The 20857-nt window shown below is 50.7% G+C and overlaps 1 protein-coding gene across 4 annotated transcripts; it reads left to right on the forward strand.

Moving 5' to 3' along the window:
- Nucleotides 1-137: 137 nt before the first annotated feature.
- Nucleotides 138-20634, forward strand: Gprc5c (G protein-coupled receptor class C group 5 member C). Of its 4 annotated transcripts, none has more exons than XM_059272070.1 (5): nt 138-305; nt 11945-13030; nt 15045-15139; nt 16912-17003; nt 18938-20634. In XM_059272070.1, the coding sequence occupies exons 2-5, from the start codon at nt 11977-11979 to the stop codon at nt 19107-19109; spliced, it is 1413 nt and encodes a 470-aa protein (XP_059128053.1). In that variant the 5' UTR covers nt 138-305; nt 11945-11976; the 3' UTR covers nt 19110-20634. The 4 variants fall into 4 exon arrangements, with proteins under 4 accessions (XP_059128053.1, XP_059128055.1, XP_059128052.1 ...); XM_059272069.1 differs by having other exon boundaries at nt 198-305; nt 16912-17061; nt 18938-19085; XM_059272068.1 differs by having other exon boundaries at nt 300-405.
- The last annotated feature ends 223 nt before the right edge of the window (nt 20635-20857 follow it).

Here is a 20857-nt window from a genome sequence, read left to right on the forward strand (position 1 = left end):
CATGTGTCTCATGGGAAAGCCAGGACGAAAGTGACAAAGGCTGGGTGTCTGTCACGGGGAAACTCGCCAAGGTGGCCACTGAGCGTCTGTGGGTGCGTGCGATCGCTGGGAGATGCAACCAAGAAGTGTTGCACCCCGAACCGCTTTCGGGAGAGAAAGGCGAGTCCAGAAAGTGAGTACGCGCAAGTGCGCGCGCGCCCGCGTACGGGGGCGTGGCAGTAAACAGCAACAACCCACACTCCAGCTTGGCCAGAAACTCGGATCTCTCTTCCCAGCTGGAAAGTGCTCAGCGGCCGAGCCTGGAGGTGAGTCCGAGGGGGCAGAGCCAGGCGCGCTTTGTTACTGGGGATGCGGATCGCTAGTACCTGGAGCGCTGCTGGCGCCGGAGGAGCGCCTGGAATGGAGGTGATGTCACGGTGATGCAGCCCGGCCCACCCTGGCCGAGAGAGGGGAGCGCTGCGCCGGGGGAGAAGGGCTGGAGAGCGAGCCATCGAGCGCACCCAGCTCAGACCGGGGTCCCGGGGAGGAAGGCCCTGCACCTCTGCCCAGGCCTGGTCAGTCCCACCGGAGCAGGCTCTGGCCCTGCGCCCTTCTTTGAGTCCCTCCTACGCCTGCCGGCGCTCTGCCTGGGGCCAAAGTTGGCTTTCAGCGCGACGCCGAAGCGGGCTGGCTGCGAGTCCCAGGTAAGGGCTGCTGCCTCGGCGCTCCGCCCTCGCCATCGGCAAGCCGGAAGATCTGGGTCCAGCTGGCTGGGAGAGTGCGAGGGCCAGGCTCGGGGTGGGAACCCGAGAGGCGGGCGACGATTGCACCCATTCCGCAAGTTCGCAGAAAGTTTCCAAACCCGAGCCAGCTGGGGATTTAATGGGTCAGGAAAGCCGGGTGCTGCGTCCGGAGGTGAACGGCCAAGGAAGGACTCCACGATCCGAGTGTCCGAGAGGTGTCCCTCTACCTACTCACGCTGTGGGAGGCCACGGTTGACTGTGACTGTAGGTTGGCGTCCTTTTCCTCATTTCGCTGTGGTGCGTGGGGAAGGCAGGTTTCTGTGACCCGAGGGAATGGGAGGAACCGAGCCTGGCTCCTTGCTCTTTCGGTTCAGACTTCCAGGGGCGCGCGTGCGGAGACCTAGTAGTCTGGTTGGAATCGGGAGGCGAGGGCTCCGGGTCTCTCCGCGGGAAGTTTGGAATTTCAGAGGCCTGCGGCGCCTCTCCTTGTGGAGGCCTAAGCTCTGGATCCCACCCCTTACTCGCCCCTGTTTTTTCCAGAGCGCTTTCCGCTTCCACCTCACGCCCACACTTTTACACGTACAAAGTTCTAAATCACTTAGGACTTCATGATCTTGATCCTGAAGTACAGACATGAGGATTTATAGAAGCGTGGCTTTGTACTCCCGGAGAGCCCCCCTCCCCCCAACATAGTCTGTTATGTGGCTGGGAGGGGAGTGGTGTTAGGGATGGGGGTAGGGCGCATTCCAAAGTAGAAAGCAGACCCTTGACTGCTTAGAAGGCTTCTAGGACTCCGCATGCTAGGGTATTTTGGCCCAGTTACCCACTCTTGGTTATGAAAGGGGGACGGGGGCAGTAAGCGGGCTGGGCTGTGAGTCCTTCCATACATTAGCATCTCCCTAGGTCCACTCTTACCGGATTCGTTGACCAGCCTTCTGGTCAGAGGGCTGAGACAATAGGACTTGTCCCGAGACTGAGAAAATAGGAGGAAGTGGTGGATGAGAGGATTGAGGAAGGCTGGCTAAGTGTCCACCCATCTTTCCAGGTCAGCTACTGAGGGGGCGCAGCCAGGGAGGAAGAAGGATGCTTTGAGGTGTCTCTGGCTGAGCCCTTCCGTGCTCCATCGAATGGGGCTGTAGGTGGCCATGGCCTTTGGCTAGTGTCTTACTCTGTAGCCTTGTTCCTACCAAGCAGCCTTCTTTCCCACCGTGGGGTGTGTGTGGGTGAGTGTGAGTGTGGACGTTGATGGGAGAGATCAAGGGGATGTTCTTCTGGAAAGGTGAGAAGGTGAAGGTCTACTGCCTCACCAGTAACTGCTTAAAACTAGTTAGGGCTGGCAGAGTCGCAGCCCACCAGCCTTGCCAAGGCTTCTCTGCTTCCCCTGAAGACAGAAAGGAGAAAGGATTTGGGAACTCAGTGCACTGCCTCCCACCAGAGTTGGAAGGGGGCTGAGTAGGAAGCTGGCCCTGGAGAAAGGCTGATTTCTGAGGTAATTAAAAATATTTGTATGGAGCCTGGTGGTGGTGGTGGTTGTGCATGCTTTTAATCCCAGTACTCGGGAGGCAGAGCCAGGCGGATCTCTGTGAGTTTGAGGCCAGCCTGGGCTACAGAGTAAGTTCTAGGACAGGCTCCAAAGCTACACAGAGAAACCCTGTCTCAAAAAAAAAAAAAAAAAAAAAATTGTGGCCAAGGTGGCACACGACTTTGATCCCAGCACTCGGGAGGCAGAGGCAGGTGGGTTGCTGTGAGTTTGAGGCCAGCCTGGCCTACAAAGCAAGTTCCAGGATAGCCACAGCTAAACAGAGAAACCCTATCTTGAAAAAAAAAATTGTATGACTGATTCCAGGGAGATGAAGTTAAAAGCTTTTTTATCCAGAAAATAATCTGAAGTGGAGCCTTGCCTGTAGGCTGTTAAGGCTTCTAGGGCAGGAGGCCCTGTCCCATTCCTGGCAAAGATGGGTACTGTGTCCTTTAACAGATGGGTTTCACACGGTTACTGTGTCAAGGAGTAGAGGACACTACAGAGAATAATACCAAGTACCTTACTAGCCCCTGAAGACTTAGAACAGTGGTTCTCAACCCAGGGGAGTCAAACGACCCTTTCCTAGAGGTCACCTAAGATCAGAAAACAGATATTTACATTATGATTCATAACAGTAGCAAAATTATAGTTATGAAGTAGCAATTAAAATAATTTTATGATTGGGGGTCACTAGTTATGAAGTAACAATGAAAATAATTTTATGGTTGGGGGTCACAACATGAGGAACTGTATTAAGGGTTGCTGCATTGAGAACCACTGACTTAGGGGAGGTGGGTCACATGATTCAAAAGGTCAGGCCTCAAGAGGTTGAGTCTAAATGTAGGGTGTGTGGCAGCCCACAGCAGGTGGTGGATACACAGAGCACTGTTTCAGAGCCCCTAGGCAGAGCTGGCCTTTCTTGTCTACCTTTTAGCCACCATCTTAAAAAGCAGTGGGTGGTTACAGAATCTGCTCAGTGGATAAGAGCACTGGCTGCTCTTGCAGAGGACCTGAGTTCAGTTCCCAGCACCCACATGGCGGTTGAAAACCATCTATAACTTCAGTTCCAGGGGATCTGATGCCCTTTATTGACCTCTGTGGGCACCAAACACATATGTGGTACATATATAGACATGCAGGCAAAACATTCATACTCATAAAAAATCAAAATAAATCTGGCTGAATATGTACTCCTGGACTGAAAGACTGGTCTGTGTCCTAATGTGCTTTCTTCTCTTCAACTATCTTTTTGTTGTTTTGGGGTTTTTTTTAGAAACAGGCTATTTAGGTCTGGCCATCCTAGAACACACTACATAGATCTGCTGCCTCTGCCTCCCAAGTGCTGGGATTAAAGATGTGTACACCCTCCCAGGCTGTCTTCAACTATCTTGCTTGCCCCAAAGGCCTCGTCCTACACAGAAGAGAGAGTCCAGCCCAGCTGTCCCAATTTTCCCGCCTGACTATGTTTCCATCTCCCCATCTGCCCTTCCTTCTGTTTTCTATGGAAGCAGAAAAATGGGGCATTTTAGGGTGGAAACGGTACATTTCAGGGCAGCCCAATTTTCCATACTGAAGGTTTAGTGACGGGTGAGATTTGAAGGATCAGGTCAAGGCGGAAGCTGGTCATTCCGTAGCAAAGGCAAGAGGAAATAGTACAGGATTGTAACCATTCCCTAATCCTGGCCCCAGTGTCTGTGGGGGTACTGGGGACTAGCCAAGCAGAGGTGTGTGTTTCTTCTCCACCTTCTTCCTCTTCTTCCCTGGGGAAGGAAGCCAGGACCTTGTACTGGACCATGCTCACACTGACCTACATCCTCAGTCTTGGGATGACCTGGCTGTTATCAGATGTAAACCTGTAATGTAACCTGTGGCACCCTCTCCTCCTACATCTCCTTTGTCCTTAGATCTGTGTATGTGGGGGTGTGTAGGGGGGTGCTGAGGGGAGTATGGTGGGAGAGGGTGGCAAGAATCTCTCAGATCTGGCCATTATGGTGCTACCTTTGGCTTTGCTCCTTAAACTGGATGAAATGGTTTCAATAAATTGATTGCTTTGTGCTTTGGTGCCAGACGCATCTCTGAGAGCACAAACGTGGAGATGCCCCCATCATGTTCAGCCTACAGTGACTCCTCACTGCCTTGAACAAGTCCTTCAACTCTTGCCCCTGTTTGTAACCAGCCCTAGCCTCCTGTACACATGCTCACCACTCACTGGAACTTTGTTTTCTTTCTCTTGCTCGAATTTGGGGACCGAACTTGGGATACAGGTGTCTGTCATCTTTTTTTTTCTCTTTCCTTGACCCTTTACCTTTTCAACTCCTACCTCGCCCTGTTCAAGGCTTTACCTCCTTTTAATCTGTGTCTTGTGGCAATGTCTGGGACATACTTCAATTTATTTTTTATTAATTTACCGCTATTAGCATTCTTTTTAAGAAATACTAGGCCAGGCGGTGGTGGCGCACGCCTTTAATCCCAGCACTCGGGAGGCAGAGGCAGGCGGATCTCTGTGAGTTCGAGGCCAGCCTGGGCTACCAAGCGAGTTCCAGGAAAGGCGCAAAGCTACACAGAGAAACCCTGTCTTGAAAAACTGAAAAAAAAAAAAAAAAAAAAAAAAAAAAAAGAAATACTAACTTTATGTGTATGGGTATTCTTCTTCATGCATGTATATCTGTGCACCACGTGTGTGCCTGGTACCAAGGGAGACCAGAAGAGGGTGTTAGGTCCCTTGGAACTGGAGTTACAGTTGTGAGCTGCCATGTGGGTGCCGGAAATCAAACCTATGTCCTTTGGAAGAGCAGCCAATGTTCTTAACCACTGAGACATCTCTCCAGGCCCCTACTGTTATTTATTCTTGATGCATTTTTGCTAAATACTGAGTAAAATGCTTTGTGTAGTGTGTTTTCAGATTGTTCATGTGTGTGTCCATGTGTGTCTGTGAATGCATATGGAGGTAAGGTTGACATTAGGAGTCTTCCTCGATTCCTCTCCACCTTAGAGGCCAGAGGACAACTTACAGGAGTCAGTGCCAGGTCCTGAGGATTAAACCAAGGCTGGCAGGCTGGGTGGCAAGCACCGTTACCACTGAACCGTCTTGCCTATCCATTATTTTACTTTTTAATATATTTAACCAGATATAATAGTCACGCACACCTTTAATTCCAGCACTTGGGAGGCAGAGGAAGGCGGATCTTTGTGAGTTAGCAGAGGCCAGCCTAGTCTACATAGTGAGTTTCAGGACAGCCAGAGCTACATAGTGTGATCCTGTCTCTCAAATACAAATATACATACATCGCTTTAATTATTCTTTGACAATTTCATACATGTAAACAGTACATCTTGATCACATGGACTCCCTGTTCCCCCAAGAACCCCCAACTCCTGCCTCCCATTCCCCGCAGGCACCTCTAGTACATTCTTCTCCCCACTTCGTGTTCTTCCCCTTTTTTGTTAATAATCCACCGAGCCTGTTGGAATATTGACCGATCTGGCTGATTTGACCTTGTGTGGGTAATAATAGCTCCGGTGAGTTCATGGGTACAGTGGCCGTCTCATGTCCGTAAGACGGCATCTCACAGCGCTCCTCCCATCCTCTGACTCTGAATGTTCTTCCCACTCTACAGTGTCCCTGCGTGGGTCCACCTTATTTTTTGAGACAAGATCTCTCACTTGAACCTGGAGCTCACCAATTCAGCTAGACTGGCTGGCCAACAAACCCCAGCAATCCTCTTGTCTCTACCTCCCGAGCTGGGATTACAGGTGCATGCCTCTATGCTGTGCTCTCTGCATGGGAGGTGGGGATCCAAACTTAGGTCTTCATGCTTACACAGCAAGCACTGGCTGACTGACCCATCTCCCCCTTTTTTGGAGGTGTTGGGGGAATCAGAGTGAAGGCCTCATGCATTCTCAACAAGTACTGCACCACTGAACCACATCCCTAATTCCCAGTGAAGTGCTTTAGACCAGGTCGTCTCCCCTGTCTCCTTTCTTATTGCTCTCCGTCTTCCTGGAGCACCTCATACAGGGAAATTCTGTCCCATGTGTAGCGTATTCATCTGCGTCATTTTTTGCATACCTATCATATCTCTATTAGACCTTAGCTAGCATCAGGCGAGCGACTGTGTTTGTCCATCTTTGCATTTTCCAGAACTCTAAAAGCAATCGGGCTTTGTCTCCCTAGATGTATAGTAAATACTGGCAGACTCAGAATCATTACTTGTTCTATATCCCTACCCCTCTCCCAGTGTTGGGGATTGAACCCAGGGCCCTCACGTAAGTAGGTAAACATTGTACCACCAAGCAGTGCCCTTGTCCTGATTGCTTGCTCTAAACTAGGATCTGGCCCAGAAAAGTAGGGTGAGAAACCCTCCATGGGGCACATGCTTCTTGGTTGTTCTCAGTGTTTCATTCTAAATTTCTAGCTGTACCCCAAATTCTAGCTATTGTCTGTTTGCTGAAACATTGGATGTTTAGGATCCTATGATATTGTTACCAGTGAATTATCTCTCGGGTGGCTGGGTATGACTCCTTACCCGTTAACTCTGATGGTTCTTCTCTTCCCAGTACTTGTAAATACCAGTGACACTTTATTGATTTACCAATATACAGAGTCTCGGTGCAGGGGAAGTGAACTTTTGCATTAGAAACGGAGAGCAACTAGCTACTATGGTACTTATTTAGGAAAACAACTATAAACTTATTTAAGCATGCATGTTAGTTTTAGGAGTTAAAGGTAGCCTAGGAAAAGTAGGAAATAACTGAGATGGCTTAAGCTACATGGATTTTTTTTTTTAAAAAACATATTTATTTATTTATTTTTTAAAAAATTTATTTATTTATTTATTTATTTATTTATTTATTTATTTATTTATTTATTATGTATACACTCGCCAGAAGAGGGCACTAAATCTCATTATAGATGGTTGTGAGCCACCATGTGGTTGTTGGGAATTGAACTCAGGTTCTCAGGAAGAGCAGCCAGTGCTCTTAACCTCTGAGCCATCTCTCCAGCCCCCCACTACATGGATTTTCATTTTACTTACTTATTTTTATGTACATGCCTGTGAAAGGAGAGATACTCCTTTCATTTATTTATCTGTTTAAAATTTGTTTATTTATTTATTGTGGTTTTTCAACCACAATACTACATAGAGTTTCTCTGTGTAGTCCTGGCTGTCCTGGATCAGGCTAACTTCAAACTCACAGAGATCTGCCTGCCTCTGCCTCCCAAGTGCTGGGATTAGAGGTGTGTGCCACCACCCAGCTTCTGTTATTATTTTTTTAATCTCTCTTTTGCTCTCCATATAGTTTTGCTGGCCTAAAATTAACTATGTAGACGAGGCTGTCCTTGAACTCATAAAGACCCACTTACTTCTTCCCCTCAAGTGTTAGGACTAAAGGTATGCCCCACCATGCCTGCCCAGATACAACTAGTTTCTTGAACATGTAGGGTGACCATACACAGAGGATCTACATGTCAGGGAATTTGGGGCTTTGTTAATGGTCTCGTTTAGAGCATTTGAATGTCCTATGTTAGATCTCTGTCTTTCTAGGACCAAAGCTACGTATGAAAGAAAGAGTTTATTGGGGGCTTGCTTACAGTTTCAGAGAACTGGAGTCCAAGAGCATGAAGGGGATCACTGCAGCAGGCAGGCATGGTGCTGGAGCAGTAGCTGAGAGCTCACATCCTTATCTTCAAGAGGCACTGAGAGCTGATTTAGAATGGCCTGGTCTTTTGAAAACTTAAATCCCACCCGCAGTGACACACACCTCATCGAACCAGGCCATGCTTCCTAATCTTTCCCTGTTTCACCAATGGGGAACAAGCATTCAAATACAGGTGCCTAAGGGGCCATTCCTATTCAAACTACTATAATTTCTACGTCAATTTAAGCTTTGAACGGAAAACTCACAAAGTATATCTCTTTTGGGGCAGGGCAGGGAGCGGGGCTAAGGATGGCACCTAGAACTTTCTACACACGTCAGGGAACACTTCCACCACCCTAGTCCCAAAGAGTTGATTTTGAATTTCTCTTAACCCGTGACACCCTTCACTTCACACAGGGAAACTGTTCTGGGCAGCTAGCTTTGGTTTTCTTCTTTGGCACAAATCTGCAACATTTGGTACAGCTACAGTGAGCAAGTGGATGATCTGTTACCTGTCTGATGTTAATAAATAGGCCATTTCCCCATTTCACTACATACAGTGTCTTAAAGTCTTCCATTAAAGATCAATCCCTTTGGGGTCTTGTTGTCTTTGCCTGGTTCTTGATTTGTGTGTGTGTGTGTGTGTGTGTGTGTGTGTGTGTGTGTGTGTGCTTATTTTATGTTTAGCTTTTGTGAGGCAGGTTCTCTCTGTGTAGTGCTGGCCTGGAGCTCACTGTGTAGACCAGGCTGGCCTCAACAGGGATCCTCTTGAGTGCTGGCATTAAAGGTGTGCATCACCACGCCCAGCTCTTGGGTTTTTGTTTTTGTTTGTTTGTTTTCTTTTTAAGAGATTTACTTTATTTTTATTTTGTGTGTGAATGTTTTGTCTGAATGTGTGTCTGTGCACCATCTACATAGTTGATGCTGACAGAGGCCAGAAGAAGGTGTCACGTTCCCTGGAACTGGAGTTACACATGGATGTGAGCCACCATGTAGGTGCTGGGAATCCAACCTGGATCCTCTAGAAGAGCAGCCAGTGCTGTTAACCTCTAAGTCATCTCTCCAGCCTGAATCCACTTATGATATCCTTGTCTTTAGTACTGAACTAGACAATGAACCTTGAGTCTGAAGAGGAAAGTTAGCACCAAAAGTGAAAAAACCAGAAGCCAGTCTTGGTAACCTATGCCTGAGTCAGAGTTAGCTTGGGTTATGTGGTGAGTTCCAGCCAGCCTGGGCTACATAGCAAGACCATCTCATGAATAAACAAACAAACAGTAAGTAAGTAAGAAAAGGGTCTGTAAACAAACTAAAGAAAACAAGCCACTGAGCAGCATTCCCTCATGGGCTCTGCTTCATTTCCTGTCTCCAGGTTCCTGCCGTGGCTTCCCCTGATGATGGACTGTGACCTGTAAGCCAAATAAACCCTTTCCTCTTTTTTTTTTTTTTTTTTTGAGACAGGATTTCTCTGTGTAGTTTTGGTGCCTCTCCTGTTGGTTAAGCGGCGGCACTCATGGCTGGCCGCCATGGCCATGCTGACTACTGGATGCTGCAGTGGTGGAAGAATCACGAGCCATGGTTACCTTTCTGGAGCTTTATTGGGAGAGAGAGAGAGGGAGAGAGAATACAGAAGGAGAGGCAGTATGGAAAAGAGAGGGCACAGAGGGCACGCCGTAGCAGGCTAGTGACGTAATTAAGGACATAATCCTTACGTCTCCTGGATCTCGTTCTGTAGACCAGGCTGTCCTCGAACTCAGAGAGATCTGCCTGGCTCTGCCTCCCGAGTGCTGGGATTAAAGGTATGTGCCACCACCACCTGGCTCCCAGTGCTTTTTTTAAAGCATGCTGCCAGGCCAACCCTTTCCTCTTACCGAAGCAACAGAAAGCAAACTAGAAGAGTTGAGAAACTAATTTTCAACTATTTTCTTTCAAGCTGTAGGTTATTCCTGCTGTAGGTGCTGGTTAAGTGCGCTGAATGGAGGAATGCATGGCTGAGTGGCTGTATCAGGGTTCTCTGGAGAACAGAACTTATAGAATGAGTACATACATATGGCTTACAGGCTGTGGTCTAACTAGTCCAACAATGGCTGTCTGTCAACAGATGGTCCAAGAATCCAGTAGTTGTTCAGAACGTCCTTGAGGCTGGCTGTCTCAGCTGGTCTTCAGTTTGTGCTGGAGTCCTGAAGAAGTGTGCTCTAATGCCAGCGAAGGACTGGTCTTGCCAGTGAAAGGGAGGGCAAGCAGGCAAACCGGGAACCTGCTTCTTCCATGTCCTTCGTGTAGGCTACCAGCAGCAAGTGTGGCCCAGAGTAAAGGTGGGTCTTCCCACCTCAAATGGTTTAATTAAGAAAAAATCCCCCACAGGTATGCCCAGCCATTGGGTTTTAGTTTATTCCAGATGTCGTCAAGTTGACAACAAGAATAGTCATCATAGTGGCCTGGACTTTGTCATTTCCATGACTTAGTTGAGGGGCACAATGTCTTACCTGGAAGTCCCAAGGCAGAAAGGACAGTGCTAAGTGGTACTATGCTCAAAGAATATTTAAACCCAGGTTTTGATGGGTTAAGGAGGGCACTGAAAGTTCATTGGTTGTCCCCACGCCAAAGTTTATTTTTATTTTATGTGTATGAGTGTTTTGTCTGCATATATATATATATATATATATATATATATATATATATATATATATCTGTGCACCTTGTCTGTGCAGTGCCTGAGGCGACCAGACTCAGATCCCCTGGTGTGGTGATACTTTGTGTTCTGTCAAATAAAGCTTGCCTGGAGGACAGAGTGCAGCTAGCCACTAGATAACCGTAGAAGCCAGGCAGTGGTGGCACACACCTTTAATCCCAGCACTTGGGAGGAGGAAGCAGGAAGATCAGGAATTCAAGGCCACCCTGGGCTACACAAGATGGATCCAGTCTAAAAGAAGAACAGAGCCAGTGGTGGCACACACACTTGGGATCTCACGCCTCTAATCCCAGCACTAGGGAGGTGGAGACAGGAAGTGACATTGCTGGCTGGAGAGAGGAATATAAGGAGGCAGGAGACAGGAGCTCGGTCTCTTTCAGGCTGAGGAGTTGGCAAGGTAAGAGGTGGTGGCTGTGGCTTGCTCCTGTGTCTTTCTGATCTTTCAACATTTGCCTTATATCTGACTCCAGGTTTTTATTATTAAGGCCAATTAGGATTTGTGCTACACCCTAAGACTGGAGTCATAGACTGTTGTGAGCCGTCATGTAGATGCTGGGATTCAAACCTGGGTCCTCTGGAAGATCACCCAGTGTTCTTAACCACTGAGCCATCTCTCTAGCAGTTAAGAAAAGAAATTTCTTCCTTTCCATGGTTAGGAATAGGGATGACAGCTGGGTGTGATGGCTCACATCTTTAATTCCAGCACTCAGGAGGCAGGAGAATCTCTCTGAGTTCAAGGCCAGCCTGATCTACAAAGCAAGTTCCAGGACTGCTATACAGAAGCCTTGTCTCAAACAAACAAACAAACCAAGGATCAGGAATGACAGATGAGCCTCATTTGTTGACTCAGTTGATAAACCTTCATGAATTCGTGGTTAAGAACATTTGCTACTCTTCTAAAGAACCCATGTTCAGTTCTCCAGCACCCACATGGTGGCTCACAACCATCTCTAACTTCAATTCTGGGCGGTCCAATACAGTCTTCTGGCCTCCACAGGCACCAGGCACACACAGGTGCACAGGCATACATGTAAGCAAAACACCCATACACATAAAACATAATTTTTTAAAAGATGTATTTTATTTATTATTATACAGTGTTCTGCCTGCATGCCGGAAGAGGACACTGGATCTCATTGTAGATGTTGTGAACCACCATGTAGTTGCTGGGAATTGAACTCAGGACCTCTAGAAGAGCAGCCAGTGCTCTTAACTGCTGAGCCATCTCTCTAGCCCCCAAATATAATCTTTTTAAAATTAAAAATACAAAAAAGAGCATGTTCCAAACAACTCTTGTTCAGGATGGGGGAAGCAATACCACCCTCATTGATGTCTGACTGGAGAACTGATTTTGCCTATTCCTGTCTCTAGGGACCCAGCTGAAGCCTGGCCTGGGAGCCAGGATGGCCATCCACAACACCTTGCTGATGTGTCTAGGACTGCCTCTGTTCTTTCCCGGGGCCTGGGCCCAGAACCATGTCCCACCTGGCTGCAGCCCAGACCTGGATCCGATCTACTACAACCTTTGTGACCGCTCTGGGGCTTGGGGTATCGTCTTGGAGGCAGTGGCTGGGGCAGGCATCATCACAACATTTGTGCTCACCATCATCCTTGTGGCCAGCCTTCCATTTGTGCAGGACACTAAGAAGCGGAGCCTCCTGGGGACCCAGGTGTTCTTCCTGCTGGGCACCCTGGGCCTCTTCTGCCTCGTGTTTGCCTGCGTGGTAAAGCCTGATTTCTCCACCTGCGCCTCTCGACGTTTCCTCTTTGGGGTCCTGTTTGCCATCTGCTTCTCCTGCCTGATAGCCCATGTCTTTGCCCTTAACTTCCTAGCCCGGAAGAACCAAGGGCCCCGGGGCTGGGTGATCTTCACTGTGGCCCTGCTTCTCACCCTGGTGGAGGTCATCATCAACACTGAGTGGCTGATCATCACCCTGGTACGGGGAGGTGGCCAGGCTGGCCCTCTGGGCAATGGCAGTGGCAGTGCCGACTGGACCATGACCTCCCCCTGTGCCATCGCCAACATGGACTTTGTCATGGCACTCATCTACGTAATGCTGCTACTGCTAGGAGCCTTCCTAGGAGCCTGGCCCACCTTGTGTGGCCGCTTTAAGCGCTGGCGGAAGCACGGGGTCTTTGTGCTGCTCACCACGTCCCTCTCCATTGCCATCTGGGTGGTATGGATTGTCATGTACACCTATGGCAATAAGCAGCAACGTAGCCCCACCTGGGATGACCCCACCCTGGCCATTGCCCTCGCTGCCAATGCCTGGACTTTTGTCCTCTTCTATGTCATCCCCGAGGTCTCCCAAGTGACCAAACCCAGCCCAGAACAGAGCTACCAGGGGGACATGTACCCTACCCGCGGCGTGGGCTACGAGACCATCCTGAAAGAGCAGACGGGCCAGAGCATGTTCGTGGAGAACAAGGCATTTTCCATGGATGAGCCAGCCTCAGGTGTGGCAAGGGAGTTGTGTATATCCTTGTGTGTGTGTGTGTGTGTGTGTGTGTGTGTGTGTGTGGTGTGTGGATGTGTGTGTCCAGGTGTGTCTGTGTGTAAAACTAGACAGGGTCTCATGTAGCTGAGGCTGAGCTTGAACTCACTATGTAGCTGAAGCTGGGTCTTGCTCGAATGGGTCCTTCCTTCTCCCAGTTGTTGGGATTGTGGGTATGCGTCACCATTTCCAGCTTTTGTTTTTTTAAATTACATTTATTTATTCAGTCAGTCTTTTCTTTCCTACCGTGAGGCTTCTGGGGATCAGACTCAGTTTGTCAGGCTTGGTGGCAAGCGCCCTTACCTGGCTGAGCTATCCTTTACGCCGTGTCTTTTCCTGCAGGGGAGGGAGCCATTGAGAAAAATGGGAGGTCTTGTGAATGTCAGCAGTTTTCTGCTTGAAGCCCCTGCATTCAGGGTTGGAGCGTGTAGCTCAGTGGTAGAACATTTGTGTAGCAGGCCCAAGGCCCCTGGTTTAGTCTCCAGCACCACAAACAACCATTTCTGATGACCCACAGTGACCTCAGCAGCACTTTTGTTTACTGTAAGGAATATTAGCATTTATGGGATACCTGCTTTTGCTGGGCTCTGTGCTAAGACCTTGTGGGTTTGTGACTCACAAACTGCAGCTCCCTCAGGCATGACCAGCACTCTGCTGGACCCCAACTGTGGGTTAAGATATTTGGGAGTTTTAGACGCAGCCTGATGATTACATGCCGGCTCTAGGATCTCCAACAGAAGTTCAATTAGAGGCAATGGACATTCTAGAAACAAATCCTAGGGTCTTCTGTGTGCACTGTGTGGCCCTCATACTTCCTGCCTTGTGGAAATTGGTGACCCTTGCTCTTGTGGACACAGTCTGTGATCTTACTCCCTGGAGATGACTGCTGTCCCCACACTGGGGTGGCTTCTGGCACACAGGGTGGACTACTGAATGTGCAGGGAGGGGGTCACTAAGGAAGCCAGAGAGACAGAAGACCTGGGCAGGTGCTGGGAGGAGCGGCAGGCCCTGTCCCCACGCTGCTCCTAACGCAGTACACCTTTGTCAGGCTGGAGAGTTCTTCGTCTTTTTCTTCTCGTGGAGGTAACTCCCGGGCTCTATGTTTTTATTTATTTCATTTTTTTTTTTTCCAAAATGGAAAAATCAATAGCACGAGCTCAGCACTTAGGAAAACTGCACAGGCTGTGGTCCCCGAGCTCAGCAGAAGTCAGCTGAATCCTGTATACCTGGCCTCCTCGGGAAGGCCTGTTCTTGGGCCCCAAGGCTAATCAGCAGCTCCCAGATACCCCAGAGGTGTCCAGCAGGGTGGATCAGATGGGAAACCCACAGCAGAAGGTGCAGGCAGCAGCTACAGAACTCTCTGAGTACTTGCCAAGGGCCCAGGATGGACTGAGCACCAAGTCTCCCTGGCTGGGCCCTGCATGGCTACAAGATGGCACCAGCAGCCACCCATGCCCTGTGAGGACATGAACACATACAAAGCTGTGGGGTCTCAGCTGTATTTCCCCTTGTTCCTGGCAGCGGGTGCATAGTGGTAGAGGCAGGAACTGGAGGCTGGCCGTCTTGGAAAGCAGCCGAAAGCTCATGTGCCCCTCCTGGCCTCTGGCCCTGAGGGTGGATAAGATGTGAAGGTTGCTGACAGCGTGTTTTTCCTGAGCTATGGGGAGGGGGCGGGGGGGATGACTGGTGTGTGTGTGTGTGTGTGTGTGTGTGTGTGTGTGTGTGTGTGTGTGTGAGTCCCACAATGCAGGGATCCAAACAGCAGTCTTTTGTACATCTAAACAAAAGAGCACCAGGCGTGGGAGGGGGCCCAGGTCCACAGCTCACTCTCAGGTCACCACTGCTTGGGTCGGGTGTTACGAGAGGGCCCTAGGGACCCCATTTCCCTATGCCCAGGAGAGTTGCTTGGGCTGTGGGTCAAAGCAGGAGACAACAGTCCAGAAATCTTCAAATTTGAGCTTCTTTTTCACCCACAGCGAAGAGACCCGTGTCACCTTACAGTGGCTACAATGGGCAGCTGCTGACCAGTGTGTACCAGCCCACAGAGATGGCCCTGATGCACAAAGGCCCGGTGAGTGGATCCCTCAGGTTCCAGTGACCTGGATGAAAGCCACAGAGCTCAGCCTCATTTGCTGGTAGAGAGGCTGTACAGGCAGTGAGTGTATGGATGGACAGAGGCATTGGGGTATGGCGAATTTCTCCTGGGACATCAACCCTGCCAACCCAGGGCTCTAGTACACCGCAGTGGGACCTGCCCTGTATCACTGGGCACCGCCCACAGCTGGGTGGCACATACCTGTAATCCTAGCACTTGGGAGACAGAAGCAGGAAGCTCAACGGCTCGATCAAGGGCTATCTTTGGCTACAGTTTGCACCACTAGCCTGGGCTATATGAGACCCTATGCCTGGCTAGCTAGTCTTGACCGTATACCTCCCCTGGGCTCTGGGAACCAGTACTCCATTAGTTAGGGGCCAGTGGGAACAGGAAGGAGGTGGATTAGATTCCAACTCCATATATGTTCCTCCCTGCTGGCAGTGGTTGCCAGAGAGGTCAACGACCTGCCTTGGCAGGATTCTGGGAACAGGAAGCCAAGAGGTCAGCAGGGTTCTGTTCCCATCCCTTCCCCACCCCCCAAGCTGGGAGCAGGGGATGGCTGGTGTGTCTGAGACTTCCAGTCCCAGCTCTTTTCCTCTCACCAAGTGTGAAGCTGCAGCCTGGAGCAGAGCTGAGTAGTTTCCATTCACACCGTGATCAGAGGCTACCTCTCTGCGCCCAGCCTCTGAACCTTGTCCACAGGAACCACCCCAGCCTCTCTCCCGGTTTGGAGGGTGAGCTGGACGGGACTGTTATTTCTGCTTAGTTCTCACACCATGGTCCTCAGGCCACCAAAGTGAGTAGCGATTGAGAACTTGCTTAAAATGCAGATTGGGTCTGAGGTGAAACAGGTTATTGTGACTTCTGTTGTTGGTAACCTGGGGGGTGGGGGCTACTGAGCTCACCTGGTAGCTTGGGTTCCACCTAAAAGGGAGTCACTCCCCAAGGCAGATCTACAGGGAACTCCAGGCTTTCCCATCCCTGCAGTTAAACATTTGTCAACCTATCTCAGGGTGGGGACCAGCTAGGAGTTGGAGCTCAACTAGGCGTAGGACTTGACAAACAGTCCTGTTAATTTTGGTGTGTTCCCGTGTTGAAGCTCCCAGATCTAAGTGTCCTAGATGGCAGGGAGTGGTTGGATGTTCCTGGAAGTGGGAATCCCCCCACAGGTGGGAGGGTCACCCATATCTGCTGGTTTGGGGTCCTGGGAGCCTTGGAGCTTTAGTGGTAACATCTGTCTTACATGGTGATAAGGCAGGCGAGACCACCCCAGGGGTTCACGTTCCTTCCAGGTAGAATATTTGGGGCCGGATTCCTAAGCCAGAGTTATATGGACCAGGACCTACCAGAAGGGTACTGAGTGTTGTAGTGACATTTTGGGGACTCAGGTAAGACACTTGGAGAAAGGGAGCTTGTGAGTGGTACCAGTCATGCAGTAACAGCTTAATGCTGATCAGAGGTTTCCCCGAGGAACTAGGAGCAGGAACTCAGAGGCAGGGTCTCCTTCGGGACACCCCGAAGTGCTCAGAAGGCCAGTCCTCTCTTTCCAGAGGTAGAGTCATCCATCTTATCCTGCCAGCAGGGCCCAGGCGTAGTGGGGGTGGGGAGAGGTGGGGGGGTCGGGAGAGGGTCAAGAAGTGGGAGCCAGCAAGCACAGCCCTGCAGGAAGCTGAGTGTGTGTGCCTTTGCCCTGGCGGAACCTGGCTCCCGATTCCCCCGACTGTGAGACCTCCTGTTCTTCCTTCCAGTCCGAAGGCGCTTATGACGTCATCCTCCCACGGGCCACCGCCAACAGCCAGGTGATGGGCAGTGCCAACTCAACCCTGCGAGCTGAAGATATGTACGTGGTCCAGAGCCACCAGGTGGCCACACCACCGAAAGACAGCAAGATCTCTCAGGTCTTTAGAAATCCCTACGTGTGGGACTAAGGCAGCAGCTGTGGCCAGGCGGAAGTGGGTGGATTTGGAGAGGGCACTCAGGACCCGGCTTGGGTGAGGGACCACTAGGGGCACCGTGCTCTGTGGCTCCCTTCTCCCTCACTGGCTCAGGGTAGTTTATGCCTCAGGGTCAGGTCCCCTGATCTGCCAATGTTTGGGTGGGTGTCGTGGGGGGCCCCCTCCCTCTCAGTATTTGTGGGGTCCAGGCGCCTGCCCTGTTTCATGCCAGGGCCACCTCTGGCGATCTGCTCTATCCAAATAGTGTTCTGCTTGGGTTGGTGGCTGGTCCCATGCCTACACTCTCCGGTGACACCTGCAGCCTCCAGAGAGCTCAGAGAGGATGCCTTGGGCTGGATCCTGCTCCTCTGTGAGGAGCAAGGGTGCCTAATAAACACATTATTGCTTTATTAACTCTTGCTCTGGGCTTGTGGTTTCTGGCTGGGTTCTCACCTCCTGTGACTCTTTCCTTTCTCCATGGCGGATCAGTGAGTACACTCTCTCTCCTCCTCCTCACATCCAGCTCTTGGGGCTGATGCTTCTAGTGTCTTCTGTGGTAAGGGGCTGGTGCCTCCTCCGGGACAGGGCTCTCTAGTGTGTCCGTCATTAACTGCCATCAGAATGAGCATCTGGGTCCTTCTCGTCTGGACCCACACCTGGGAGTGTGCAGCCTGGACAGCAGCTTTCCCGAGGGTCTCGTCTTCTCCCATGGCTGTTTTCAGAGACAGAACAGGGGAGGCAGACCCACCAGTGGGCAGTTCTAGGGGTGCAGAGGGGGTCAGCTCATCTTGGCCTCTCCATAGGAAGTTAGCATACTCTCGAGGATGAGACCAATGACCGTTCTGCTCCAGGCTCTGAGATCATGCTTCAGAGCATGAGGTGGGATGGCTCCGAGTGGGGCTGAGCTGTTTATAATGTCAGTTCACAAAGACAGGCAGGCCAGGCCATGCCCTGGTTAGTTCAGGGGTCACAGCACCCGTGTACTTAGAATTTGGGGGACAGTCAAATCTTTTCCCCAACTGCTCAGGCTCACCTCTATGGCTGGTGGGGTAGGATGTGGATGGGGTTGGGGCAGGATGGGGACCAGTCTTTCCCTTCATTTCCAGAGCCGAAATCTCAGAACGCTGGTCTCTTCAGGGTTCTGTAGGCTCTTAGGGGTAGTTGTCCCAACCCCTTTTCTTTTTTTTTTTTTTTTTTTTTTTTTTTTTTTTTGGTTTTTCGAGACAGGGTTTCTCTGTGTAGCTTTGCGCCTTTCCTGGAACTCACTTGGTAGCCCAGGCTGGCCTCGAACTCACAGAGATCCGCCTGGCTCTGCCTCCTGAGTGCTGGGACTAAAGGCGTGCGCCACCACCGCCCGGCCCAACCCCTTTTCTAAGCAAAGTGACTCAGTCAGGCCACAGAGCCTCTAGGTGGCTGAACCAAGACTGGACAGACTGACTGCCCCAGCTTTTGTCCTTGGCTCTCCCTGGGATAAGCCAGACCAGTGTCCTGGGCTCTGAGCTGCCTCTGTCCCTTCTGCATGGGACGATGTTCTGACCCTCGGAGGTCAGCTCCAGGTCCTTCAACAAGACTTGAGCGCCTTCCCGTCCCAGGCTTGGGAATGTTTGTCCCCGATTAGCCAGAAGTTGTTTTCCGACACCAGTTGTAAGGGGGGAATCGTTTTTTTTTGTTGAAAGGGAGAGAAAGGTTGTTGGCAGAAAACTCCACCCCCAAACTTCTATGTTTAGATTGCTCACTTCCGGCAGGCTGAGCTTTTTTTTTTTTTAAGTACAATCCAGTACTTGGACTGTGAGCAGTAGAGTCCGTCCCGTTTGACTCTTGTTCTTTCTGGTTACTTTAGGATCAGTCCCCGAAAAGCAAAACGAGATGGTAGATGCCCTATTCTCTGGACCACACCTCATCCGGATACCCTCATTGCTCTGCATCCAGCTGAGCAGGGCCCAGCAGTTTACCCACCTTTGTCCTTGGAGCTGGGAGGGACCAGAGGCTACCAGACGGAAGCATTGGACTGAGTGGGGACCTGGGGACAGACCTGACGCATGTGACTGGTGCTCATAGGATCATCTGCCCTCTTGCCCATCCCAGCCTCCCGGTCCCCATGTGACTGCAGCTACAGGGAGCTAACTGCTGACTCCTATCTCCTGCCTTCACACATCCCCCAAGTCACGGAGTCTGTGTCCCCATGTTGTTCTCCAGGTGGTTGTTGCCCCGCTGTGAACATCAGGTGTGTGATGCCACTGTTTTGACACTGGACCTTCTTGGCCGTGTTGGTAATCCATCAGTGTGTCTGTCACACAATGCCCGTCAGATGCATCTCTGAGTCTCTAGAGACAAGCCACACAGAAGTCATCCCTTGCCCTACTCACGGCCTTCTGCCATCTTCTAGACTGTGGAAGGTCACAAGCGAGGAGCAGAGCCCAGGTTGGGCAGGTTGTTTCTCATGACCTGAGGGTCCCGGGTCCCGGCACCTTTGTGCCTGGATTGCGTCTACCCTACCTTCAGTGAGCTGTGTCCCCTCACCAGTGCAAGGCCATTCCTTTTGCCTGTCCTGCCCTCCCCGCTGCCCATCAGCACTGGGGATGGGAATTACAACACTTGTCCCAACTGGGCAAGCTTTCCCGTTGTCCAGCACTGCCGCACAGAGAGCCCCCCATAAGAGTCAAAGAGCTGGCGGGCCTCTGTGTTGCTTAGAGCTTTGCATTATTTATGTACCTCGGTTAACCCCCTGGCCGCATCTCCCCAGTCTGCTTTTGGCTTCTGTGCTGGCTCCCAGGATGGCTCCTAAGACAGGTGCAGAGGTGGAATTACCTGGATCTCGTAGGTTCTGGAGGTACTTGCTGGGACTACTTGGACATACGTGGTTGGGGTCTGGGAGCACCTTTAGGAGACAGTGGGCGGGAGTCAGGGCTGCATTCTCAGGGTGACTTGAGCCTTTCCTGTGTCGGGCTGGTGGGATGTGGGGTCCAGGACTGGAGATTGCTTCTGGGAAGATGTCTAAGTTTCTACCTCAGCTTTGGCAGCAGATGTCCTTGGGACACCTGGACAAGTCCTGCTGCTTTTTATCACTAGAGGAACCTCTAGTGTCCTTGGCCTTAGGACATGCACCTGAGGAACCCGAAGGCCACCCAGGTCAGAGAGGGCCATTTCTGGGCCTGCGAGCTGCTGGCACCTATTACTGAGATGATCATAGTACCAGACCCTGGGGACAAGATCTCCACAGCATCATCCTTTGTTCTACTCTTGGGTACCAGACAAAGTCTCCTCCAGGCCCTCCCCAAGTGTGCCCTGGAGCCTGGCCTTTAGCACAGCTCTATGTAGTACTGAGGTAGAGGTTTCCCAGGAAGGTGCCTCACGCTTAGTCCATGGCTCCCATGCAGCCCCTAGCAGCCTGTGCCTTTTATCATTGGGTCGTAGGTCCCCATGGAGTGGGACTACACCTACAAATGTGACTCCTCCTGGTTTGACCTCTCTGTTGAATGAGGATGCTCCATCTACGAGCAATACACTATTCAACCCCCCCCCCCCCCACACACACACACACACGCACACACAAAGGAAGGGGGTCTCCATGCACCTCACACTGTCCTTGATCTAGAGCTCTGAGATCTGTCACATCGAGCAAGGGACTAGTTTGCTGTCTTAAGTTGTCTTTTAGGACTCCAAAAGCACTAGATGCCTAGGTGTGCAGCCTATGGTGGCTGTGGCTGCATTTATAGCCCAAGTCCTTACTGCAGCTGCAGCTGAGGGGTGATGGGCTCCT

This window comes from Peromyscus eremicus, chromosome 8a (genome assembly GCF_949786415.1).
Source record: "Peromyscus eremicus chromosome 8a, PerEre_H2_v1, whole genome shotgun sequence".
Lineage (NCBI taxonomy): Eukaryota > Metazoa > Chordata > Mammalia > Rodentia > Cricetidae > Peromyscus > Peromyscus eremicus.